Here is a 27244-nt window from a genome sequence, read left to right on the forward strand (position 1 = left end):
ACGTTTTGGATTGAAGCTCATTCAGTTTGTTTCTGCTAAATTCAGTTTTGATATCATTCTGTGCAAAAATGATTTACTATTCTTCAATGCCTCTATATTTTTGATACTGTGGAGAACAGAACTCCTTTTAATGAGATGTGGGTGCTGCTGGCAAGGTCAGTATTTGTTGCCCATCTCTTATTGCCCTTGAACTAAATAGCGAGCAAGGTCACCTCGGCGGGCAGTTGAGAGTTAGCCACAACTGTTGAGGTTGTGTACAAGGTTTAACGTTAGTTCTGATCTTTCAAATAAGAGTGGCATTCAAGAAAACAAACAGCATAGACTGGAAGAGACGGATTTTAAACTTGAAGAGCGGCATGGTGGCACAGAACCAGGGACCAGGGTTCAATTCCGACCTCGGCTGACTGCGTGGGTTTCCTCTGGGTGCTCCGGTTTCCTCCCACGCTCCAAAGATGTGCGGGTTAGGCTGATTGGCCATGCTAAATTGATCCTTCATGTCAGGGGAATTGGCAGGGTAAATACATGGGGTTACGGGATAGGGCCCGAGTGGGATTGTTGTCGGTGCAGGCTCGATGGGCCAAATAGCCACCTTCTGCACTGTGTGGATTCTATACAGGAAATGGTCACCCAAAACTAGGACTTTGGAGACTGGAGTACTTTGCTTGGAGCTCCCACTGCTCGCTAAGAACCACCCTACCCTCCTGAACATTGTGTTGTAGGAGTTTCAAATGGAGAGAGGAAGAATCCAGTCCCCAGTAAGAGTTCTAAACCTGTGGGTTCCATTTGTAATTCAGGTCATCAGTCAGCAGTGCTCTGGAGTACTGCCTCAAACAGGTATCGTTCATAAGCCTTCCACAGAAGATTTTGTTTCGGGACTCAGCTCCTCGCAAGTAAAATGGAGAATGCACTGGCACCAATGACATACTCCATACAGCATTGAATAGGCCCCACCCTCCATCAGTTCAAGGTGTAGCATTATAACAGCCGCTAATACACTTTTCAGCAAATTATTAGAGCTCTGGATAAATGAATGCAGGTTCACATCTCGATTTCCATTGTTCTACCATTGGCAGCCATGCTTTTAGAAGCCTAGGGCCTAATCTGTGGAATTTCTTCCCTAATCTCAATTTCTCTACATCTCCGTCTCTCCCGTCCTTTTAAACCTATCTCTTTGATCAAGCGTTTCATCAGCTGTCCAAATATCTCCTTGTATGACTTGGTGATAAGTTTTTTTTGATAACGCTTCTGTGAAACAACTTGGAATGCTTTTCTATGTTGAAGTTCGATTATAAATTTAAATTGTTGTAATATATTCCAGCAGCTATCAAGTTAAGTCTGCATTTCCTCGAGAGCTATGCAGTAGGAATCTGCCTCTGGCATTTGAGAAGGCCACACACGGCGGCACGGTAGCACAGTGGTTAGCACTGCTGCTTCACAGCTCCAGGAACCTGGGTTCGATTCCCGGCTCGGGTCACTGACTGTGTGGAGTTTGCACATTCTCCTCGTGTCTGCGTGGGTTTCCTCCGGGTGCTCCGGTTTCCTCCCACAGTCCAAAGATATGCGGGTTGGGTTGATTGGCCATGCTAAAATTGCCCCTTAGTGTCCTGAGATGCGTAGGTTAGAGGGATTAGCGGGTAAAATATGTAGGGATATGGGGATAGGGCCTGGGTGGGATTGTGGTCGATGCAGACTCGATGGCCTGAATGGCCTCTTTCTGCACTGTCGGGTTCTATGATTCTACACACTGATTTGCAAATGGCAGCCCCCTGACATTCTAACTGTCCAAGTTCACTGTCAGATACCTGACTTAACCATCACAAACATCGACATTGCAAACTTCTAAATCCAGGCTCTCATGCGAAGGGCTTTGATAGGAAGGTGTATCTGCCATGAAGTTGACTTTCTCCCTGCAGGGTACTCTGACAGGTTACTGGATGTTGGAGTTACCATCTCTGCTATAGCTTGCCTCACTTTTAAACATCTCAGAACGTTGTCCTCCAATCTTGCAACTGAACTGGAAGAAGCCTTGATGCTGGATGCCAAGGGGTTCTCAACCGTCAATGAGAATTTGTACTGCAAACACCACAGTGGCACAGTGGTTAGCACTGCTGCCTCACAACGCTAGGAACCCGGGTTCGATTCCTGGCTTGGGTAACTGTGTGGAGTCTGCACGTTCTTCCCGAGTCTGCGTGGGTTTCCTCCGGGTGCTCTGGTTTCCTCCCACAGTCCGAATGATGTATTGGTTAGGTGCATTGGCCATGCTAAATTCTCCCTCAGTGTACCCGAACAGGTGCTGCAGTGTGGCGACTAGTGGATTTGCACAGTAACTTCATTGCATTGTTAATGTAAGCCTACTTGTGACACTAATAAATAAACTTTAATTTACCCTCCTTTTGTGGACCCGATCTCATCTTTTGACAATCTGACAAAACATCCATCTTCATTTTTCTCCATATGATCACGTCCATGGAATCCAACAAAAATAAATGCCAAGATGTGTTCTGAATTGTCCTGAAAAGTAGCTTTTTTTGGGGGGGATGGGAGTGCCATACAACTTTGATCCCATTTCTATCCATTCAGATGCACCTACGTCTTACAAAGGGGGTTTGCAGTGAGTTGCTGTTGCTTTCTGATTCTGCAAATTAACTTTTGGACAATTGCCCACCAGTGTTTACTCGACTCACTGGCTTTATTGGAAAGGTCAAACTGATTTCAATTGTGCAGGGTCTACCCTATTTCTGTGGTCAATCTTTTTATTTTAGTCTGTGTTTTCGAGATGCTTTCTCCTTGCTGGGAGAGAGTGGCTCTCGCTGCCAGTGCTGATGTTGCACGCCGGTTATTGGGAAGGAAAAGCCTGGGAGGGGACAAGCTCCAAAGAAAAGCTGCTCATGCACGTAGCAGTGAGGAAGTGTCTTTCCATATTGCTATTGTTACAAGGGCCACAGATGGACATTTTCACTTTGTAGGGAAATGCTTGCTGATTTGCGAGCGAGATATGTTTTGGGTGTGGCATTGACAGCTAATGGAAGAAACCAGATTGCCTTACTTGGTTCTGCATTTTGGCTTTGCAGTCTTAATGCAGGAGGGGTGCCTTGATGTTTGCATAGTTAAATTTGCAATAATGAGGCTTCTGACCTTACAAACAAGTTCCAGAGATGTTCTCCCGGCTTGGTTAGTAAAAGCTATGTTTGATAATACACTGTTCCATGTAGATCAGGTGGAACTTTCCATCCAATTCCTGTTCAGTGCTATGTTCATTTAACCTCCATTTAAAACATCTGAGGTATTGCAGATTGTTTATTTATTGTCACAAGTAGGTTTACATTAACACTGCAATGAAGTTATTGTGAAAATCCCCTAGTCGCCACACTCCGGCGTCTGTTCAGGTACACTGAGGGGGAATTGAGCATGGCCAATGCACCTAACCAGCACGTCTTTCGGACTATGGGAGGAAACCGGAGCACCCAGAGGAAACCCACGCAGACACAGGGAGAACGTGCAAACTCCGCACAGACAGTGACCCAAGCTGGGAATCGAATCTGGGTCCCGGGCGCTGTGAGGCAGCAGTGCTAACCACTGTGCCACCCCGCATTGTTTTTTTACACAGCTGGTATAGGGAAGGGAATAGTTGACCAAGGGTTTCCTTTTGGCCATTGCTGTATCTGTAGTTGAGAAAGTTGGTCAGTCATTATGGTTAAGTATATTGGGGGGAGGCGGCTTCAGTGTTTTTATTCTTCCACTGGGTGTGGACACCCCTGGCAAGGCCAGCATTTGTTGCCCTTCCCTAATGAACTGAGTGGCTTACTCTCTGTTGATACCGTTTCAGCGGGTGCCACATTGGAGTGGCTCTGAAGCCACGTGTAGGCCAGACCGGTTACGAATGGCAGATGTGAACCAGATGGGTTTTTACAACAATCAATGATAATTCTCACAGTCAGACGACTGAACCTGGCTTCATTTTCCAGAGTTGTTAATGGAATTTCAATTCCACCAGTGGCCGTGGTGAGATTTGAACCCATATCCCCAGTGATATAGCCTGGGTGTGTCGAGATTGCAGTCCAATGACTTAACTACTATGCGACCAACTTCCATGTTGACTGCGGTTTTGGGGAGTGGGTGGCACGGAGGGGCTGACTGTGGTTTTCTGGAGTCACGCCTCGCGGGTTTGGTACTGGTACAGAAGACACTCGAAAATATGGTTTTAAAAAAGACACTTTTTGTTTCAAATTTCTCCTTTTTTTGCACTCTGACCACTTGGGAGTGGCAAAGGACTCCGCGGGCAACTCACTTTCAGTCATCACCACAAAAAATTCCCATGGGAATTCATGGGAAATTATGGAAACTAAAAATTTTGCTGCTTTTTGTGTTGCTAAAGGTAACAAATTTGTGTAAATTTTTTTTGTATGTAATTAAAATGCCAGACACAAGTATAGATATTTTTCATAGAATAAACATTACTACAAGACAAATTAATTTGAAACTTTCTAATATTTTATAAAATCATAGAATTCTGGCAAGTTTTCATCAATAAGAATGAAACAAAATTCATAGCAATTGATTTGATTTATTATTGTCACAGGTATTGGGATACATTGAAAAGTATTGTCTTTTGTGTACGAGACAAGCAAAGCATGCCATTCATAGAGTACATAGGGGATAAGGAAAGCTAGGGTGCAGAATATGGTGTTGCAGTTACAGATAGGGTATAAAGAAAGGTCAGTTTAATATACCAGTCCATTCAAAAGTCTGGCAGCAGAGAAGAAACTGTTCTCGAGTCAGTTTGTACGTGTCCTCGGACTTTTCTATCTCTTTCCCGACGGAAGAAGGTGGAAGAGAGTATGTCCAGAATGCATGGGGTCCTGGATTATGCGGGTCCTGGATTATGCTGGCTGCTTTTCTGAGGCAGCGAAAGTGTAGACGGAGTCAATGGATAGGAGGTTGGTTTGTGTGATGGGCTGGGCTGCGGTCACAAACCTTTGTAGTTTCTTGCAGCCTTGTTCAGAGCAGGAGCCATACCAAGCTCTGATATATCTGGAAAGGATGCATTCTGTGGTGCATCTGTACAAAAATAATAAATAAACTTGCACATGAGGAGTGGCTGTTTAGAAATATCCGGTTTGATCATAGACTAGAATCCCTATCGTGCAGACGGAGGCCATTCGGCCCATCAAGTCTACACCGACCACAATCCCACCCAGGCCCTATTCCCATAATCCCTCATTTACCCTGCTAATCCCCCTGACACTAGGGTCAATTTAGCATGGCCAATCAACCTAACCCACACATTTTTGGACTGTGGGAGGAAACCGGAGCACCCGGAGGAAACCCACGCAGACACGGGGAGAATGTGCAAACTCCACACGGACAGTGACCCAAGGCTGGAATTGAACCCGGGTCCCTGGCGCTGTGAGGCAGCAGTGCGAATCATGTGATACCTGGTGCCAACAACTGAGCTGCAGTGATGGTGCACCATGTCTACAATGCCTTGTCCGGCTGAAACCACACTTAAAATAAGTGAGTGGAGTGGTTACATGTGCATGCTTTCTCTCTCTCTCATTCAGACACACACTCATTCGCTCCCTCGCCTGCCACACGTGCACTATCCAGGTTGGCTGTGGGAGTGGCTGCACTTTGGCTGTGGGAGTGGCCCTTTCAGAAACTGCAGCAACGGCCACCAGCTGAGCTTGCAAATATTTACATATTACATGGAATTGGCAATGCAGAGACCGGGCCTTTGGCACAACTGGTCCATGCCAGTTTTAATGCTCCAATCAAGCCTCTTCCCTTTTTATTTATTCTTCTCTTGAGTTAGCTCATTGGAGTTCATGGAACTCCCGTATTCAGTTCTGTGATCCTTCCAGAACAACTGGGAGATTTTTGCCAACCCTTCTACAGGTTGGGTTGTGTTGGCACAGGATTGATATTCTATTATCAGATAAGAGGGGAGGAAATGGGCAGAGAGCTTTTGGTGGTCAAATCTACAAAGTCATCTTTTACTTCCCTTGGTTGGTGTAGTTTTGGAAGGTTTTTTTTTCTGGAAGAGTCTCCACATTCTGGAGTTTAGAAGAGGTGATTTCATTGCAACATACACAATTCGGAAGGGACTTGGCATGGTAGATCCTGCAGAATCCAGAACACTGAGGACAGGATCAAGGGCTAATTGTTAGGATTCAGAGGAGGAGAAACCTCTTTTCTCAAATGTGTGATGGGGATAGAGGGATATGGTCCCTGGAAGGGTAGGGGGTTTTACTTCACACGGGCAACACGGTCGGTGTACGCTTGGAGGGCCGAAGGGCCCATTCCTGTGCTGTAATCTTCTTTGTTCTTTGAATGGCAGAGCTGCCCCGAGGGGGCCATGTGGTCAACTCCTCCTCCTACTTGTTATACTGTCAGAGAACCACATTAGCCAGTACAGATTCCTTCTCCACTCGGGTGTGCATTTTCTTTGCCCTTGACCTTGTGCTACATTTTACTCTCATTTAGTATAATTTAATGGGATGCTTAAGAGCAAAGCTGAGTTTATATTGCCAGATTTCAATCTTTGCAGGGCTATTCGGTTGACTTTCAACCTGACAACTTTGTGAGCAGCTCTGCAAATTGCTGTAAGGCAGTTGATTAAGTCTCACTCCGCCACAGTGTGTGATGTGTCGGAGTAATTCTTCATTTCCAGCCCCTGGATTCGCTTGCCCTTTCCATAATGCGGTGGGACAAACAGTAAGTTGCCTTCCTTGCGATTTTTGCCAGAATCGTACACCGAAGAAGGAGGCCATTTGACCGTATGAGTCTGTACTGGCTCTTTCAAAGAGCAATCCAGTTAATTTCACTCACTGACCTCTTTGACCATATCACTGCAGTTCTTTTTACCTCTTCAAATCCGTCGCAGTTTTGTTGACGGCTAAATTCTTTCCTGTTGTTTGGCTTAGTTTGTTTCCATGGTGTATGGTAAAACAATCTTGTGCTCCTATTCATAGTCTCCTCTGGCCTGGAGGGGGCACTATTTGAGCACCGTCATATTCTCTTGTTGGAATCTTTAAGGCTGGTCTGGGTTTCTTTGCCCACAACAAAAATTATATAACCCCTCATTGGGGTCTGCGGGCTAGAATTCCTTGATATAGCTCCTGTACCAATGTTGATGTTTATTATAGAGTCACAATCACCAGACATTTGCTCATTAGCAATCGAGTTCTTGTATTAAAATTTAACAGGTTCTCTTCCACAAATTTGATGGGCAACCATTATTTTTTTCTGAAAATTAGTTTTCTTATGCTAAGTGCAACTTTTCCCCCCCAAATCTCTCAACAATCTTGCTGTTAAACTAATACTTAAAGGCACAAGCAATCCTCCCCCACCCTCAAATCCACAATATGGCAGATTCTGGAAATCAGAAATAAGGAATATTGGAAATGTAGAGAAATTAAATTGTTGAATGCAGAATGTCTTCTGTCAAAGATGTCAGATATTACATGGCATGGTGGCAGAATGGTTAGCACTGCCGCCTCACAGCACCTGGGACCTGGGTTCAATTCCAGCCTTGGGTGACTGTGTGGAGTTTGCACGTTCTCCCCATGTCTGCGTGGGTTTCCTCCGGGTGCTCCAGTTTCCTCCCACAGTCCAAAGATGTGCAGGTTAGGTGGTTTGGCCATGCTAAATTGCTTAGTGTCCCAAGATAGGATGGCAAGATGGCACAGTGGTTAGCATTGCTGCCTCACAGCGCCAACGATCTGGGTTCGATTCCCAGCTTGGGTCACTGTGCAGAGTCTGCACCTTCCCCCCATGTCGGCGTGGGTTTCCTCTGGGTGCTCCATAACTCCTCCCACAGTCCGAAAGATGTGCTGGTTCGGTGCATTGGCTGTGCTAAATTCTCACTCAGTGTACCTGAACAGGCATTGGCACGCGGTGACGAGGGGATTTTCACTAACTTCATTGCAGTGTTAATGTAAGCCAACTTGTGACACTAATAAATAAACTTAAATGTGTGGGTTGGGGATTAGCGGGATAAATATGTGGGGTTATGGGGATAGTGCTGGGGAAAGGGCCTGGATAAGATACACTCTCAGAGAATCAGTGCGGAACTTGATGGGCCAAATGGCCTGCTTCTGCACTGTAGGGATTCAGTATTCTGAATGAACAGCATTTATGCCAACAGTAACTTGCATTTATAACACTGAGTATAGTAGCATGTCTGAATGTGCTTCATAGGAATGCTGGAAAGGTACCTCTTGCCTTTAGTGTTGATCATCATCTTTTCCTGCTCACTTACTGAGTTACTAGTGCTTGCATTATTTGGCCACTTTTTGTACTTCCTTTGCTATCTGCATTTCACACAGTGTGTGTCTCGCATACGCCTTTTATTCCTTTAGCTTCTCTCGTTGTGCCTCCTGTTATCTTATGGTAATAAGCACTTTAACCAGCTGCTCCTGTTTTCCATTTAAGCACTTTGCAGGTTTCCTGTTGTGCTTGCCTTTCCCCTTCCCTTTGTTCTGTTCTTTGAGTACCATTCACTTGCAATGTCTTTGACAAAGGCTTCTCCTTTTTGAGCATGTTATCACGTTAGCCCCTTTTAAATCTGTCCACGGCAACTCCACTGAGCTACACTGTGAATTTCTTTCTTGGGGCAGGATTTTCCATGCAAACCACTGCGTCTTTTGCCACGGTGGAGGTGGCTGGTGGTGGGATTCTCTGGTCCTGCCGTTATTGATGGAATTTCCCATCGAATGTCCCCTTGCCGCTGGGAAAGTTTTAATGTTTATTTATTAGTGTCACAAGTAGGCTGACGTTAAGTCATTGAGTTATTCATGTAGTTACTTTAGACCCCATCTCTCTGTTCTCCCCGTGTCTGCATGGGTTTCCTCCGGGTGCTCTTGTTTCCTCCCACAGTCCGAAAGACGTGCTAGTTAGGTTACTGTGAAAATCCCCTCGTCGCCACACTCCGGCGCCTGTTCGGGTACACTGAGGGAGAATCTAGCATGGCCAATGCACCTAACTAGCATGTCTTTCGGACTGTGGGAGGAAACCAGAGCACCCGGAGAAAACCCATGCAGATGGGGAGAACCGAGATACAGGACCTAAAGTAACTACATGAATAACTCAATTGCCAAACTGGTTGGATTGTTCCCAGGAGCAAACTTTTCCAGTTTGCAGTCACCCGCTCTTTAGTTGCAGAATTTTGGGTTTGTGTTGAACTTGCTTGAAATTTACTAAGCTGCTGCCCTGTGGCCTTCCAATGGCTGCTAATTCTCTGCACCCTGACATCCTGCTTGTAAGAAGTCTCACAGCACCAGGTTAAAGTCCAACAGGTTTATTTGGTAGCAAAAGCCACAAAAGTGGCTTCTGCTACCAAATAAACCTGTTGGACTTTAACCCGGTGTTGCGAGACTTCTTACTGTATTTACCCCAGTCCAACGCCGGCATCTCCACATCATCCTGCTTGTCACCATGGCAGTATCTTTCATTTTCCATGACGTCTTTAATGTTAATCCAGAGAGCAGAGTGCAGGGCAGTACAAAGAGGGGTCAACCTAGGCATAGTTGAATGACAGAACTATAGTGGATGTGTGAGAATGGCGTAAGGCAGATGAATATGATATGCCATGGCAGTGGATCTCTTTGTAGGATGAGCTGCAATCAGACAGACAAACATATTAATGTAATGCAATGCCCCAATTCCCCACGGCACAGTGGTTAGCACTGCTGCCTCACAGCACCTGGGACCCTGGTTTGGGTCACTGTCTGCGCACATTCTCCCCATGTCGGCGAGGGTTTCCTCCGGGTGCTCCGGTTTCCTCCCACAGTCTGAAAGACGTGCTGGTTAGGTGCATTGGCCATGCTCAATTCTCCCTCGGTGCACCCGAACAGGCGCCAGAGTGTGACGACTAGGGGATTTTCTGCAGTAACTTCATTGCAGTGTTAATGTAAGCCTACTTGTGACACAAATAAATAAAAGAAGCTTCACGTGACCAAACAGAATTTGAGCCAAGCCACATAAGAATATAAAGGCAAAATGCTGCGGATGCTGGAATCTAAAACAAAACCAGAAAATGCTGGAAAAACTCAGCAGATCTGATGGCATCTATGGCGAGAGAATAGAGCCAACACTTCGAGTCAGGATGACGCTTCGAAGGGAATATACTCAGGCATGAGCCAGGGGTAGATTTAATGAGCATCTTAAAATGCAGATACCGTACTAGAATTGACAAATCAGCAATTGAAATTATTAGAAAGCTTTTTCTGATGTTTCGGGGGCATTTCTTTATCTATTTACTCCCACCTAGCTTCTGCCTTCTACAAATTTTGATTCTATATTCACTTCCTCTCTTTAAAATTATTTTGTATTTTTTTTCAACCACTTCTAAATTTCCAACTCATCCCCAACCCCGCGTGCCTGCTATTCTAATCCATTCAATGGTCGTTGTTACCAAAGGTACCATAAAGTTATTGTTAAAATACCTTCGAAGAGACTGCAAAATACCTTGGAGATATAAATCCATCTCTGATTTTAAACGTGAGCCAATCCAAAATCTCTGCCGTCTTAAAGTTTGCTCTAAATCGCTAACAAATCTGTTTTTTGCACTTGACTGAGTCATCACCCTCTCAAAATGTGTTCGGTGGGTATGTTTGCAGATATTTATGAAAGTAATTGGTCTTCTCTAACAGGAGAGGATAGTTATTTGTGGGCGACCTTAGAGTGAATAGTGCCTTAAGGTGGAATTTAAGTTGAAGTAGGATGTATAGCTTTGTTATTTGATATGATCACCTCTGTAATGGATCTGAAGTTGCCTTTACAGTGTAAAATGAGAAGGGCTAATGCTGAGTAATAGCTGCCCTGTGACAGTGCTCACAAAGTGAATTCGTGAACACAGTAACACGAGGAAGAATGCATTGCTGTACCCAGCCATCTAGTGTTTAAAATTCTTTAACTGTGCAAAGCTTACGTCATTTTTTATGAGTGCTGTTTTATATTCTCCTTCCTTTCCCTCTGATGACATTAAATTATGCTGGGTTTGGTCTCGTCCGTGCTGGTTACAGCAAAACTTGGTTCCATCTTCACATGCGCATTGAGGCCAATTGTACTCCCTTGCTGCCAATCTGGTTGGAGTTAGTTAATTGGGATGATTAGGAATCAAATCTGGATCATTCCATGTCTGGGCTCATTGTCAACTATCATGACTTTGGCTTCATTTTTAAAAGGTGTGGCAGGAACATGTCTTGTGGATGATGAATTTTACACATTATCTCGTTCTGAGGGGCCATCGAATCAGAGTTTCCCTGTTGACATTGGATGACACTTTACAGAGGGGAGGCCATTTGGCCTATTGTGCCTGTACCAGCTCTTTGAAAGAGCTTTTTGATTTGATTTCTTATTGTCACATGTATTAGTGTACAGTGAAAAGTATTGTTTCTTGCGTGCTGTACAGACAAAGCATACCGTACATAGAGAAGGAAAGGAGAGAGTGCAGAATGTAGTGTCACAGTCATAGCTAGGGTGTAGAGAAAGATCAAAGCAAAGTAGGTCCATTCAAAAGTCTGATGGCAGCAGGAAAGAAGCTGTTCCTGAGTCGGTTGGTACGTGACCTCAGACTTTTGTATCTTTTTCCCGATGGAAGAAGGTGGAAGAGAGAATGTCGAGGGTGCGTGGGGTCCTTAATTATGCTGGCTGCTTTGCTGAGGCAGCGGGAAGTGTAGACAGAGTCAATGGATGGGAGGCTAGCAGTTCGTCCCACACCCCTTACTGACTTCCGGGGTAAATGCAATATCTGGTGTGTTCCTGAACCTCAGACCATTCTCTATTCTATCTGATTACTGCTGAGTAGGGATAGGGGGACTATGTCCTTCGTTCAGAGATGGGGATAGGGAGTGGAAACAAGTGAGGGTTTGTCTTTCCATTTTGCCATTCTGTAATGCAATCCCAACACTATTTAATGTTTGAGTTATGAACCGTTCCAAGGTGCTTCATACAAGAGGTGGGATAATCAAGTAGCAGGAAACAGAAGAAGTATTTCGAGAGTAGGGAATGCAGGTAGCATCCAAAATGGATTGATGTTTGTGTAGGATCGGACCTGTCAGTATGGTAGAAATAACCTTGAGGTGACAAAAATCACAAGCAAAGGGTTTGAATTTTTTTTATTTGTGGTACATGGGCGTCACTGCTGGCCAACATTTATTGCCCATTCCTAGTTGCCCTTGAACTGAGAGGCTTCTCGGCCATTTCAGAAGGCAGTTGCGAGTCAACCACGTTGCTGTGGCCCAGGAGTCACATGTAGGCCAGACCAGGTAAGGACGGCAAGTTTCCTTCGCTAAAGGACAATAGTGAACCAGATGGGTTTTTCATAGGCGTCTTAATTTCAAATATTTTTTATTGAATTCAAATTCCACCATCTGCAGGATTTGAATCCGGGTCCCCAGAATATTAACTGAGTTTCTGGATTAATAGTCTAGCGATAATACCACTAGGCCATCACCTCCCAGAATGTAGTAGGGACAGATGGAGAGCCTCATTTTAGATGTTAAAATAGGCAACTTGGTGATGCAATTGTGAAGTTCAAAATTCATTTTGGCTCAAGGTGCATTTTCTAGTTACATTTCTACCTGAAAATTGTTAACATTTCAGTGAATTTTACACCTTAAGTAGTGTTGTTAATAAAGGTATCTATAACCAGAGTAAATAACTGTAGAACACTTGATATTAAACATTTTCACTATTTACAAATGTTCTTTCAGCCAAAGAGTTATTGTTTTGTACTGAATTTGTTTGCCATTATGTTAACTCTGAAGTGCAAACTGTGTTGATGTGTTTGGAGTCCAAAGATGTGCGGGTTAGGTTGATTGGCCACGCTAAATTTCCCCTTTAGTGTCAGCGGGATTAGCAGGGTATATATGTGAGGTTATGGGGAATAGGGCCTTGGTGGGATTGTGGTCAGTGCAGGCTCGATGGGCCGAATAGCCTCCTTCTATGATACTGTGGAAAAGCTGTAGGTACCTTGGTATACTAATTGTGGGCCACCAACATGAGTATCTTGGCAGGTAATTCTCAATCTATGAAAATACATATTTTACTCTGCAAACTCTTTTGGAACTATTGCACAGGATGATTCTTTAATTTTCTTGGTAAGGCTGTATTTAAGTTGTTAAGTAACAGTAGGTGTGACACAGAATTGACACACTTAGCAATGTTATCTTCATTATTAAAGTACCTCTGATGGTTAATGTGACAGATATTCTGGAAGTGGGATTTCCACATGCTAAGCCAGTCAAACTATTAAAATTTGCCGTCAAAGCTTTCTTTTTAAAAAGCTTGCTTTGTCCGGTTTCATCCCACAATGTTATCGTCTGTAAGCGTGCACTTGGAAGCACTTTCATAAGCACACGAACCATAGAATCACTACAGTGGAGAAGGGGGCCATTCTGCCCATTGAGTCTGCACCAACTCTTCGAAAGTGCATGTTACCCAGACCCGCCCGATCCCCGTAACCCTGCACATTTAGTATGGTCAATCCACTTAACCTGCATATCTTTGGACTATGTACCTGCCACCTTAATTCTGCTTGTTGGTTGGCTGAATAGAAATGTTGGAGCTCGTTCCCCGTGTCATTGTAAAGTTCTGTCACAGAATCAGAGTGTGCATGTCTTCTGATGCTAACCTAATATGTCCTGCACACGTATACATGGTGAGAATTGGGACCACTTTCGAGAAGGCTGATTCTGATTTAAACATTATTCAACATTAATTGGCACTTCCAAATGAAGGGAACTGGCTCATTATGGAAAGCTCATTAAAATCAGCTCTGTAATGGAGTGTAAGAGCATTCTTAGTCTCTGGCTGGCTTTGTATGTTACTTGCATAAAATCCTGGATGGAATTATAGTTGAAAGGGGGAAAAAAAAGATGCTTGATACAGATTGAAATATTAGTGACAGTGAAGCCAACATACCTATTTATTGGAGCACTCTCTCTTAAGCTCTCTACCAGCAGATGGTGCCGTTCCTATAGGGGGAACTGTCTTATTGCCATTGCTGTATAGTACTGTGGTTGATTTGCAAGATCAGGAATGCCAACAATTGTACAGTTAGTGGAGACCTATTCGTTACAAAATTTGCTTGCTTTGCTGACTTTTGAAAGATTGTTGGGTAGTGAGCTGTTTAATGGATAAAAGGAGGCCCTTCTACCTTTGTGTGTGTGGTGATATATATATATATATATATAAAATCAGTGGCTGATTGCATTGGGACCTACCTCTTGGAGGGGTGACACAGTGGTTAGCACTGCGGCCTCACAGCGCCAAGGACCTGGGTTTGATTTCCCGGCTTGGGTCGTTGTCTGTGCAGAGTCTGCACATTCTCCCCGTGTGGGCGTCCTCCGAGTGCTCCGGTTTCCTCCCACAGTCTGAAAGATGTGCTGGTTAGATGCATTGGCCATGCTAAATATTCCCTCAGTGTACCCGAACAGATGCCAAAGTGTGGCGACTCGGAGATTTTCACATCAACTTTATTGCAGTGTTAATGTTAGCCTACTTGTGACACTAATAAATAAAGTTGGAAATGGCCTGACTTTGGCCAGTACCTGAAAGACTGAGCGTTGATATTCACTCTGAACTTCTGGTTCCTGGGCCACATTTTTGCAGTGCAGCGGTAAACCACAGGATTTCACAGTGGGGCCTCGGTTCCATGGTTAGTAATTTGGCAAAGGTGACTTGTTTTTTCCCTTCCTTGAATGTAAATACACCTGCATGCGTCGCTTGATTTAGATCTTTATGCCCTGCAATTAAAAACAGGCTGGAAAATAGAGAGATGGGAGTGTTCAAAATGAAAGCTGGATTTTCTCCCCATTTCATTCCCACAACTGGTTCTGGGGTAACTGAGTTGTTCACTAATTTGTGTTAATTGAAAATGTGCAAACATCTTCCGCTGTGTTCTACAGTGGAATAATGAAATGCAGTAGCGTACTTTGAACTGAGCAGCTTTCATGTCCCACCCCCGCCTCTGGTTCCATGTGTTCTGACAGGTGTCCCTTGCCTTGGTGATACCATATTCAGCTGAGAGTCTGAAGGTCATGAGTTCAGGAGATTTGAGATCAGAATGTTGGCTCTCACTTCACTTGGGGAATGAGGGAGTGCTGCACCGCCCAGATGAGACATCAAAATGAAACGCATGTTTACACTCTCGATAGAATCCTTAGTGCAGAAGGAAGTAATTCGGTCCATCAAGTCTGCACTGACTCTCCAATAGTACCTAGGCCCTCTTTCCCCTACCCTATCCCCATAACCCCACACATGTTACCATGATTAGCAGAACAACAATCAATATGCTTAGTGAATAAGGCACAGGCTGAGTTCTTTTTTTAAATGGGAAAGCATAAGACAATAATTACATATCAAGAAATAATTTGCAATTAGAATCATAGAATCCCTACAGTGCAAAAGGAGGCCATTCGGCCCATCAAGCCTGCACCGACTCTCTGACAGAGTATCTTAGCCAGACCCTTTCCCCCGCCATATCCCCGTAACCCCACACATTACCATGGCTAACCCATCTAACCTACGCATCTTGGGACACTAAGGGGCAATTTTAGCATGGCCAATCCACACACCTTTGGAGTGTGGTGGACCTCAGTTGTGCCTTTGTCCTATATGGACCACCGTTGTGTGTTTGTCATACCTGGACACATCCCCTCCCGGTTTGGTTCCTCCCCTCGGCACCTAGTATAAAGGTGGCTGTCTCCTCCCCCTTGTTCAGTCCAGGTTGGTTATTTGTTGGGATGTGCTCCTGATTCTGTTGTGAATAAAAGCCTACACTTGTATTGGCACACCGGTAGTCTTTCGCCTTATTGATAGCGCATCATGGAGTGTGGGAGGAAACCGGAGCACCCGGAGGAAACCCACGCAGACACTTGGAAAATGTCTGTCTGGAGTTTGCACAGTCACCCAAGGTCAGAATTGAACCCAGGTCCCTGGAGCTGAGGGGCAGCAGTGCTTGCTGCTGTGCTCTTAGATCGACCATTCAAATGTGGCAGGGGGTTGGTGGATAGGTGGGGGGCAGGGGGGGGATGATGAGGAAAGAGTTTGTCTAGTGTCCTGACCAATAACATCCCTTCACAAGTATTCCTGAAACCGGCGATATGGTCATTTATTTCATTGTTGCTTGTAGGAGCCTGCTGTGTACCAATTAGCTGCCATGTATACGTACTTCAAAAATTATGCCATTAGCTGAAGAGACAAGTTCTTTCTGTGACAATCTCCTAATATGTCTTCGACCTCAACAGATTACACAGCCTTTAGTGGCTGTTCTTCTGTAGTGAAACCTAGACAAGAGTTGACTGGTGATTTCCCCCAGGGAACACCATTAGTATTCTAGATCAGTGATGGGCAACCTAGGCGAGTGAGTGGGCCAGCTTCATCTCAGTGGGCCGCAAGATTGAAATCGGCCTTGTTCACTAACCAGGGTCCCATGAATAAGATTAAATGCATTTAGTTCGTACAGAAGATTTCATAATGAGTTATAGGTAACGCTTAATCATTCATATAGAACTGTCATCAACTTCAAATGGTAAAAACAAAGATTTATTATTTGGACACAGAAGGAGTTGAATGGCTCTCACACTCGTGTGCAGTCAGCATGCACCTCTTTTCACTTATCCTTGCTTTGCATGTGTATCATGCCAAGAGGATAAAATACTATGTGGGCAAAAACCAGTGGAATCTGGCATCCCAGCAATGGTTAACAGTCAACAAAATGGCTTCTGGGCCACGTTCAGTACCCTGATGGACCACATGTGGCCACCGGGCTGCACATTGCCCACCACTAATCCAGATTGGTACTTTCTCAATGTCCACATTTTCCTGTAATTGGATCACTGGGTAGCAGTTGGTAACTGATCAAAATCAATTCCATTTTCTTGTCTACTTGCTCTCCCACATTCACAAATGCAAAGGGCAAATTGTATTGATGAACCTTTCGTTCGATATTTGTTAGTTTTTTATGAAGTGTAGCCTGGTACTGACTGTACTGCACTTTATTCAACTCTGTGTGCTGACGATTCACCACTCTGCAGCAGAACTTGTCGCACATCGTAACCTTTCACACAATGCCAGCTTCACAAAGGAACATCTGAGCTGAGTGGATTCCCAAAGGTTGTGATACTCTGGAGGTGAAGTTGTACAATGCATGTAACATTATCAAATAATGCCTTGGAGGGCTCCTAACTTCATGTTGCATGCCTGAATATTTTGTGGACGAAATATTACACTCTTGAATATTTTCCGATTGGAGTATGTGCGCACAGAGACTGAAAGCAGTAAAACCCTGTATGTCCTCAGTAATAATTGAATGAGAAACTCCGGGACTGGTTGGTGAATGCTGAATGTCACTTTGCGATGAGTTAACTTAGTCCAGGCTGAAGATTGAATCTGAAATTTTAGTTTGTAACTCTTGTGACTCACTGGATAAGGTTGTTGACTTGCCCTTTTTAATTGAAAAGAAGACTTTGATTTGATTTATTGTCACATGTATAAGTATATAGTGAAAGGTATTGTTTCTTGCGCGTTATATAGACAAAACATACTGTTCATAGAGAAGGAAACTTATGTTCGTTATCGAGACTCTTCTGTCCTTGATACAAAGGCAAAACACCAACCGCTGTCTGATTCGAAAGTTCTTTATTCTTTTTACATATGCAAGCTGGCAAGCCTTTGCTACGTGACTTCCACTCAGTGCTGGGAGTGAATAATGGGACAGTCCCCCTTTATGTATTTTTACAATTCTCATAATCACATGTGGTTTGATACAGTATAGCTAATCACAAGACACCCTTTGTTCTAGTCAGGTTAACTACATCTAAGGTCGTAATATGGTTATGTTGAAAGAAAGAGAACTGTTAATGGGTAATCTCGTTAATCACAGATGTTTTAAGCTTGTCATTTCAAATTCAAATCACAGCAGCATGCGATATTTAACCCCATAATATCTCATTCCCTCCTTTTATAATTTCATGATAAATTTAAACCTTTAGAGAGGAGCTTGGGCCCTGCTATAGACCAGGCATCGACAAACACATTGTAGCGAGAGCAGTAATAAGCAAACCACCAGAATAATGATTCCCAAATGCATTAGCATTCCTCCCCAGTCCCCAAAGAGGTTACCAAAGGGCCACCAGCCAGGGGGATTGTAGTTCTTAAAGTTCTGCCCCTCGGTTCTAATTTTGTCAGCCGTCTTTTTAATATGCTCAGCTAAATCAGTGATATTGTCGGAGGAGTCTGGAATGTATGTGCAGCACTCGGAGCCTATTAGGGCGCGGGTGTCTCCGGTAGCCGCCAACAAGTAATCTAAAGCAATTCGATTTTGGAGTGCCACCGTCCGTATAGTTACGACTTCAGCTGAAACTTCGGAGATAGCGGTGCTCACATCCTTTAATCTATCCGCAGTATCATTAGCTATTTTCTCAAGAGCGGATGCCATACTGATCAGCTCTCGAGCCGCCTTTGCTGTCCCACAGGCAGGAAAGGCTATCATCCCAAATCGTTCAGCTTCGGTTCTGGCCCGTTTAGATCTCAACAGTTGTATCTTGGGGTAGAGATGTAGGGAGTCATAATGTCAGACATAGGGGACCACATATGCTAGATAGCAAGATCCAGACCAGTCCCAGGGAAGCCAAGGATAGGCGTTATCTCCATCGACAAAATAGGTGCCATTGTACGCTTCCAAGTCGTTTAATAGAACTGGGTTGAGTTGGAATGGAGCCCCCACAGTAGGCCAAAATGATTTGGCTGTAGGGCAATGGACTTTAGGCCTTAGCTTTACCATACTACTACTGGGTCTGGTGACATTAAACTGCTGAATGCAGTAGCTACGGCCAACGGATTTGGTTCCGTTTCTTATCAGGCAGATGGATCCCCTTTGTTGATTGTTTACAATGAAGTGGGGTGGAGAGTCTGACCTAGTATAGTTGGGTTGGTAATGTTTCTTAAAAGTCGATAAAGTACACCCCCCCCTTCTTCATTGTAGAGACATCACTGCTGATGTCAATTAGCCAATTTCCTCCCGTGGTCCAGGCCTCTTTTCTTATTCCGTCCTTAGTCCCGTTTTGATACAAAATCCACTCTATCATTTCCTTGGTTTTGAGAGCAATAGGAAACAGGGGGATCCTCACTTTGGCCTGTGGTGGTATGTGTGAGCAAACCCAACACCTGCTTACATTAAACTTTACAGCATACTCATAAGACATGTACAAAAAGGTGTTAAAGTGAAATTGTCCATTAGTCAGTCCATCTTTCAGGCTTCCTTTCCGCTGTTCCGGTTGTCCTTGTGCCAGGAAAATAGCTGAAAGGCTGAAGACGGTGAAGATAAACTTCATGATTTATTAGTGGATGTTGGCGCCCACCGTTTACAGTCACTCAGATGTATCCAGCGAGGTTGTCCTTGAACCTTGATTGCAGTTGGAGTCTGGAGGAGAACTTGGAACGGTCCTTTCCACCGTGGCCCAAGTTTGGGTCGATCCCAGTTTTTTATCAGCACGAGGTCTCCTATCTGTGGTGCAGGGAAGTAGTCCTGTGGGTCAGAATCTTGATCCGGTGTCCGTGGGGTTGATCCAAAGGCGCACTGTACCTATGAATGAAGAAACTCTAACGACGAGGTTAGCTGTCGGAAGTACTTCTGCATTTTGTCTCCCATAACGTGCAAATCTGTCTGGGTGGGCGGGCTTGTATTTGCATCCCAGGCCGTCCTGCTTGGTTTACCATAGATTATCTCCGCAGCCGATAGCCCAGTGGTAGAGTGGGGTGTTATTCTCATGTGGTAGAGGGCTACCACATGAGAACTTTTAATCAATTTAGACCGGTTTCAGATGTTAGCTTGGCTAGCTTGGCTTTAAGGGCTCCATTTGCACTTTCCACTATCCCTGCTGCCTGAGGATGGTAGGCACAGTGGGACTGCTGCTGAATGTGTAATATGTCACATAGTTCCTTATTAATTTTCCCTACGAAATGGGGGCCATTGTCCGAGCTAATCTGTTGGGGCACACCGAATCTTGGTATTATTTCTGTCAATAACAACTTTACTACTGTCGAGGCCTTGTTATTTGTAGTTGGGAAAGCCTCTATCCATCTACTAAACACATCAACCATTACAAGACAATACTTCTAACACTGCACACGTGGTAATTCGATAAAATCCAACTGAATACAATCAAATGGGCCACCCGGCAAGGGTGTTTTCCCTGGCGAGCACTTTATGCCTTGGCCAATGTTATTTTGTTGGCAGGTTAAGCATGATGCTATGCGAGACCGAGCAGCCTCGGCCAGCCGGGGGTGCCACCAGGTATGAAGCAATATTCCACTCATTCCCTCCTTTCCCAGGTGGGTGTCAGAGTGTAGACAATCAATCAATAAAGGCAGTAATGCACCCGGAATACAAACTTGGCCTGCTGGAGTGACCCAGAGGCCTTTTGATGCAGAATGCGAACATCCATGCTTCTCCCAAAGATCGTGTTCAGAAGCAGGGGCATCCCCCTGTAAGCGCTGAATAGTGACTATATCTGGCATGCCCGGTGTGTTCAAAGAAGGCGAGCGATTTATCGCCTGCTTATTCATGGAGGGCACTATGTTAGTTTGGGCTGTTGCAGCCTTTTTGGTGGCATAGTCAGCCCTGGCATTACCCCTGGTCACTGCCGAGTCATCGGCGGAGTGGGCGGTACATTTAATAATGGCCAGTTGTTTAGGGAGGAGGATGGCTTGGAGAAGATTGTGAACATAAGGAGAGTTTTGGATGGGAGTCCCTGAAGAGGTAAGGAAACCTCTTTGGGCCCATAATTGGCCGAAATCGTGGGTGACCCCGAAAGCATAACTGGAGTCGGTATAGATGTTTGCGGATTAGTTCGCAGCGCAGGTGAGGGCAAATAGTTCGGCCTTTTGGGCAGAGATGGAAGGTTCGAATGCGGCCGCTTCCAGGGTGTAGTATCGTTTACAACTGAGTAGTCAGAAATGGGTCTCCCAAAGGGGGAGAGGGAGGAACTGCCATCAACAAACATGGTAAGGTCAGGGGAAGGGAGGGGAAAGTCTGTAAGATCCAGACGAGGGGAGGTTAGAAAATGATTTCTAAGTAAACAATCATATGGGGGCTCCGAGAGTTCGTCTGGTGGAGCGGTCAGGAATGTGGCAGGATTAATAGTGGAGCAGAAGGAGAACGTCAAGAGTGGGTCATTAAGGAGTGCAACTTTGTAACGACTTAACCGGGCCTGGGTTAGATGCTGAGTCTGATGAGAAGTAAGAAGGGCCACCACAGCGTGTGAGGTAAAAATGGTGGGGGGCTGGTGGAGGGTAATATTAGCAGCTGCCGTCACCAAAGAATAGATAGCCGGGAGGACCTGTGAGCAAGGGGGAAGACTTGGGGCAATGGGATCTAAACGAGTGGAATAGTATGCAACGGGCCGTCGGCGGTCCACTGGATCAGGATTCCAGTGGCACATCCTTCCATGACATTAATGTAAAGCTGGAAGGCCTATCATATAATGGCCTTCCCAGATTTCCTGCTCTGATTTATCAGGGTTTACCTAGGGAGACATACTCATTGGGCACACCAGATGCATTCTTCTTTCCGTGGACCACGAATGTTCATATGTGGTGCTACTTTGAGAAAATCCATCTTCTGCAAATGCATTTTGTGTATATCCATTGGAAACAGTATGACAATGCCTGCTTATGAATCTATCTGTGTGACCATTTGGACAAAACATATGGTTATTAACCTTATTTGTGTTACAGGCTTTGGGCTGGTTTGCATTGTTAAAACAGTGGATTCCATCAACTCCGTTTGTGGGGTAACCAATCATCCAGTTCTCATTGTTTTTCTGAAGACTTTTTTGTTGCATTTCAAACCATTACCTTACTGCATTGATTCACATTCAAAAATAATAATAGATTAAAGCACATTTTGCAGTAGTCGATCCAGAAGGACAATATTAAACTTTAAAATGTTACGCAGGGACAAGAACGGTTGCATGATATGTAGATTCGCTGTCAGTGGATGCGGCAGCTAACAAAGATAAGATATATAGACATGCTAGTTGCAATTTTTTGCTCAAGCGCTTCAAATTAGTGATTTTTAAAAAACTGAAGCACCAAGAAGAGAACTGGACATTGATCACAAACTCTGCTAGTTACTGTCAAGCTTGTTACAAATTTTAAAATGGGACTGGAAATTAGTTATACAGTCGAGGATGCAGTCCAGGTTCCTTAAGCTGTGCTCTTATTGTCCCACTGATATTAAGACACAGCACCACAGAACATGAACTTATAATGTTAAAGCTCTAAAGTAAAAAAAATACATAAGTGGAGTGATAATGACCTAAATCATCTTCAAGGATGAAATGTAAACATTGAGTCATATTTATACATATTCAATAGTCTCCACTGGGTAAGGTTGTTGACTTGCCCCTTTTAATTGAAAAGAAGACTTTGATTAGATTTATTATTGTCACATGTATTATTATATAATGAAAAGTATTGTTTCTTGCACGTTATACAGACAAAACATACCGTTCATAGAGAAGGAAACGAGAGAGTGCAGAATGTAGTGTTACAGTCATAGCTAGGGTGTAGAGAAAGATCAACTTAATGCAAGGTAAGTCCATTCAAAAGTCTGACAGCAGCAGGAAAGAAGCTGTTCTCGAGTCAGTTGGTACGTGTCCTCAGATTTTTGTATCTTTTTCCGAAGGAAGAAGGTGGAAGAGAGAATGTCTGGGGTGCGTAGGGTCCTTAATTATGCTGGCTGCTTTGCCAAGGCAGCGGCAAGTATAGACAGTCAATAGATGGGAGGCTGGTTTGCAGATGGATGGGAGGCTAGTTTGATTTTGTACATTCACGACCTTTTGTAGTTCCTTGCGGTCTTTGCTCATGAGTTGAGTATACAAGTAACCGTGTGGTTTACAACCAAATCAACTTGTGCAGTTATAAATAGAAGCAGGTGTAGGCCATTCGGCCCTTCGAGCCTGCTCCGCCATTTTGATCATGGCTGACCATCAAATTCAATATCCTGATCCCCCCATATCCCTTTAGTCCCAAGAGCTACATCTAATTTCTTCTTTAAATCACACAATGTTTTGATCTCAACTACATTCTGTGGTAGTGAATTCCACACATTCACCGCCCTCTGAGTGAAGAAATTTCTCCTCACCTCTAAAGATTTACCCCTTATCCCCAAACTATGACCCTCCAGTTCTGGACTCTCCCACCATCGGGAACATTTTCTGAATCCACCCTGTCGAATCCTGTTGTGTAGTGTAATAAAGTGGCCTGGGCTGCTTCACTGGGACATTCTAAAATAAAACGTGTCACAAAATCACGCGAGGATGGCACGGTAGCACAGTGGTTAGCACTGCTGCTTCACAGCTCCAGGGACCTGGGTTCGATTCCCGGTTCGGGTCACTGTCTGTGTGGAGTTTGCACATTCTCCTCGTGTCTGCGTGGGTTTCCTCCGGGTGCTCCGGTTTCCTCCCACAGTTCAAAGATGTGCGGGTTACGTTGATTGGCCATGCTAAAATTGCCCCTTAGTGTCCTGAGATGTGTAGGTTAGAGGGATTAGCGGGTAAAATATGTAGGGATATGGGAGTAGGGCCTGTGTGGGATTGTGGTCGGTGCAGACTCGATGGGCCGAATAGCCTCTTCCTGCACTGTCGGGTTTCTATGATTCTATGACCGATAGGCATGGGTTTGATCAAAAAGGAGCATCTGAAATAAACAAGTTGATAAGCGAAGGGGTTTCGGGAGGAAATTCTGGAGCCTGGGGCTCAAGCAGGGTGGCACAGTAGCACAGTGGTTAGCACTGCTGCTTCACAGCTCCAGGGACCTGGGTTCGATTCCCGGCTTGGGTCACTGTCTGTGTGGAGTTTGCACATTCTCCTCGTGTCTGCGTGGGTTTCCTCCAGATGCTCCGGTTTCCTCCCACAGTCCAAAGATGTGCAGGTTAGGTTGATTGGACATGCTAAAATTGCCCCTTAGTGTCCTGGGATGCGTAGATTAGAGGGATTAGCGGGTAAAATATGTGGGGATATGGGGGTAGGGCCTGGGTGGGATTGTGGTCGGTGCAGACTCGATGGGCCGAATGGCCTCTTTCTGTACTGTAGGGTTTCTATGTTTCAGTTGGAGGAAGAAATGAAAGATTCCAGAAGAGCTGAGGTCAGGAACAAAGCGGAGATGTTATGGAGTTAGAGATGGGTGATCTTGGCGATGCTGTGGATATATGGTTGGAAGCTCATCTCGGCGTGAAATATAGCACAGAGAACTGTGAACAGTCTTGTTTGGATCCCAGCAGTTGCCAATGAGAGGGGTGGTACTGGTGACTAGGAAACAAAGCTCTTGTAGCGGGGGGCAAAGACATTAGCCTTGGTCTTCCCAGTGCTCCGATTTCCTCCCACAGTCTAAAAGACTGCTGGTTAGGTGCATTGGCCATGGTAAATTCTCCCTCCGTGTACTCGAACAGGCGCCGGAGTGTGGCAATGAGGGGATTTTCACAGGAGCTTCATTGCAGTGTTAATGTAAGCTAGTTGTGACACTAGTAAGTAAACTTAACTTGTTTAGTTGGAGGAAATTTCTGCTCATCCAGTACTGAATGGTAGACAAAGTCTGGGAAAGTTAGTGACAGTGATGGGGTCGTGAGAGGTAGAAATGGATGTTGTCTAGCTAAATATCTAAACACATACTGTTTTGGATGATGTCGTCGTGGGACAACATATAGATTAGAAATAGGAGGGAGCCAAGGATAGATCCAGAAATAATGGTGAGGCATGTGAAGAGAAGCCACTGCAACTGATTCTCTGGCTATGAAGTCCTACCCAGCTGGATGGCAGTGGAGAAACATTAGACCAGGATGGTGTGGTCAACTATATCAAAAGAGAACGGTTGAGGAGGGATATTTTACCTTTGTCATAGCCATGTGAAATGTCATTTATGACTTTAATAAGTGCTGCTTTTGTATTGTACCAGGGATGGAAACCTGATAGAATCCATTCTCCCCCTGTCTGCGTGAGTTTCCTCCCACAGTCTGAAAGATGTGCTGGTTAGGCGCATTGGCCATGCTGAAATCTCCCTCTGTGTACCCGAACAGGCACCGGAGTGTGGTGACTAGGGGATTTTCACAGTAACTTCATTGCAGTGAGAATGTAAGCCTACTTGTGACACTAATAAATAAACTTTTGAATTATAGAATCTCTACAGTGTCGAAAAAGGTGATTCGGCCCATCGAGTCTGCGCCAACAATCCCACCCAGGCCCTATCCTCATAACCCCACGTATTTACCCTACTAATCTCCCTCACACTAAGGGGAAATTGAACATGGTTAAGCAACCTAACCCTCACATCTTTGGACCGTTGGAGGAAACCCACACTGACCTGCACGGCCACCTGAGGCTGGAATTGAACCTGGGTCCCTGGCGCTGTGAGGCAGCAGTGTTAACCACTGTGCCACCCCAATGAAAGGGATTGAAACATGGAGTGGATTTGGGATAAAACATTCAGAGGGATGGTACAATATCAGTTAATACAGAGACCAGGAGGGAATGTTGGGTAATCATTGGTTTAGTGGAGATAGGGGTTGAGGGAGCAGAAGGTGGGTCTTGTGGACACGATGAGCTTCGAGGGGGTATGAGGGGAATTTGGAAAGAAACTAGAGACAGGTAGGAGGTCAAAACCAGGACAAGAGGATTTTTTGGAGAAGTTTGGCCTGATTGGCTCGGACTACAGAGGGAGGTAGCAGAGGCAGCTGATTGGACGTTCGCCATCTTGGTGACAAAGAACTTCATGAACTCTTCACACTGCTCGATGGAGGCAAGTGTTTAAGATGGTTTGTGGTAGAGAAAATAAGCTGGGGTTTATCGTTGTGTTGAAAGATGATCATAGAATCATAGAAACCCTACAGTGCAGAAGGAGGCCATTCGGCCCATCGAGTCTGCACCGACCACAATCCCACCCAGGCCCTACCCCCACATATTTACCTGCTAATCCCTCTAACCTACGCATTTTAGGATTCTAAGGGGCAATTTTTAACCTGGCCAATCAACCTAACCCGCACATCTTTGGACTGTGGGAGGAAACCGGAGCACCCGGAGGAAACCCACGCAGACACGAGGAGAACGTGCAAACTCCACACAGACAGTGACCCGAGCCGGGAATCGAACTCGGGACCCTGGAGCTGTGAAGCAGCAGTGCTAACCACTGCGCTACTGTGCCGTATAGGAATAGTGAACAGTGTTAGCAGACAAAGGGACATGCTTACTTTTACAATGTGAACAAAATTGGACTCTGGGTTTTGTTCTGGGTGAAAATTGTCAGTCTTGTTTTCAAAAAGCTTTGGAGCATGGGTGTGTGCTGGTATGTATAATGACTTCTAGTAACCTCCGTGTTTTGAGCTTACTGAAGTACTGCATTGTATGCATTTTGCAAAGTATACTTCAGACCGAGTGTTATATTTTTTTCAAATATTCATGCTAAACTTGTCTTGCGGTCTTTCTGCATTGTGAAACTGCATACAGTTTGGCACATGGTTTGTTATTCAGTGTTTGAAAATCTTTTCTTTGTTATTGTATCATAGGATTGAATGATTTGGACTGACAAATATTTAACTGACGTGAGTTGTCTTTTTTTGTAGGTGGTTACTGGAAAGAGTTTTGGCAACAGAGATTTTCGATCAGCACTGGAAGATGGAGTCTTGCTTTGCGAGTGAGTGTTGTGTGCACGATGCTCTGTACCATAATTTGCCTTTGTTCTTGAAGAATGAAGGATTAAATGAGAACTCTTCCGTTTGGGAACAATTTGGCAATGTAACATTGTTACATTTTGGGCAGCACGGTGGCCATGCATACTGCCTCACAGCGCCAGGGATCCAGGTTCAATTCCAGTCTCGGGTTACTGTCTGTGTGGAGTTTGCACATTCTTCCCGTGACTGTGCGGGTTTCCTCTGGGTGCTCCATTTCCTTCAAAGATGTGCGGGTTAGGTTCATTGGCCATGCTAAATTGACTGTAGTGTCAGGGAGATTAGCAGGGTAAATGTGTGGCGTTACGGGAATAAGGCCTGGGTGGGATTGTGGTCGGTATGGCTTGATGGGCCGAATGGTCTCCTTCTATACTGTAGGGATTCTATGGACACAACTCAACTTGGTGCAGTGGTAGCACCCGTTTCTGGGCCAGAAGCTGCAGGTTCACGTACAACTTCCAGGAATGGATGCCCATGGAAGTCATTTACATAACATGGAGAAGCAGGTTGATTGTC

General features: G+C 44.8%; 1 protein-coding gene across 8 annotated transcripts in view; it reads left to right on the forward strand.

The window, feature by feature from the left end:
* LOC144499531 (LIM domain only protein 7-like) overlaps nucleotides 1–27244 on the forward strand; it is a 221306-nt gene that overhangs the window by 22642 nt on the left and 171420 nt on the right. For all 8 annotated transcript variants that reach the window (XM_078221581.1, XM_078221582.1, XM_078221583.1 and 5 more), the window contains exon 3: nucleotides 26624–26694. In XM_078221581.1, coding sequence (XP_078077707.1) covers nucleotides 26624–26694 — 71 coding nt within the window. The remainder of the gene's footprint in view (nucleotides 1–26623; nucleotides 26695–27244) is intronic.

The sequence above is a fragment of the Mustelus asterias genome, chromosome 10 (genome assembly GCF_964213995.1).
Source record: "Mustelus asterias chromosome 10, sMusAst1.hap1.1, whole genome shotgun sequence".
Lineage (NCBI taxonomy): Eukaryota > Metazoa > Chordata > Chondrichthyes > Carcharhiniformes > Triakidae > Mustelus > Mustelus asterias.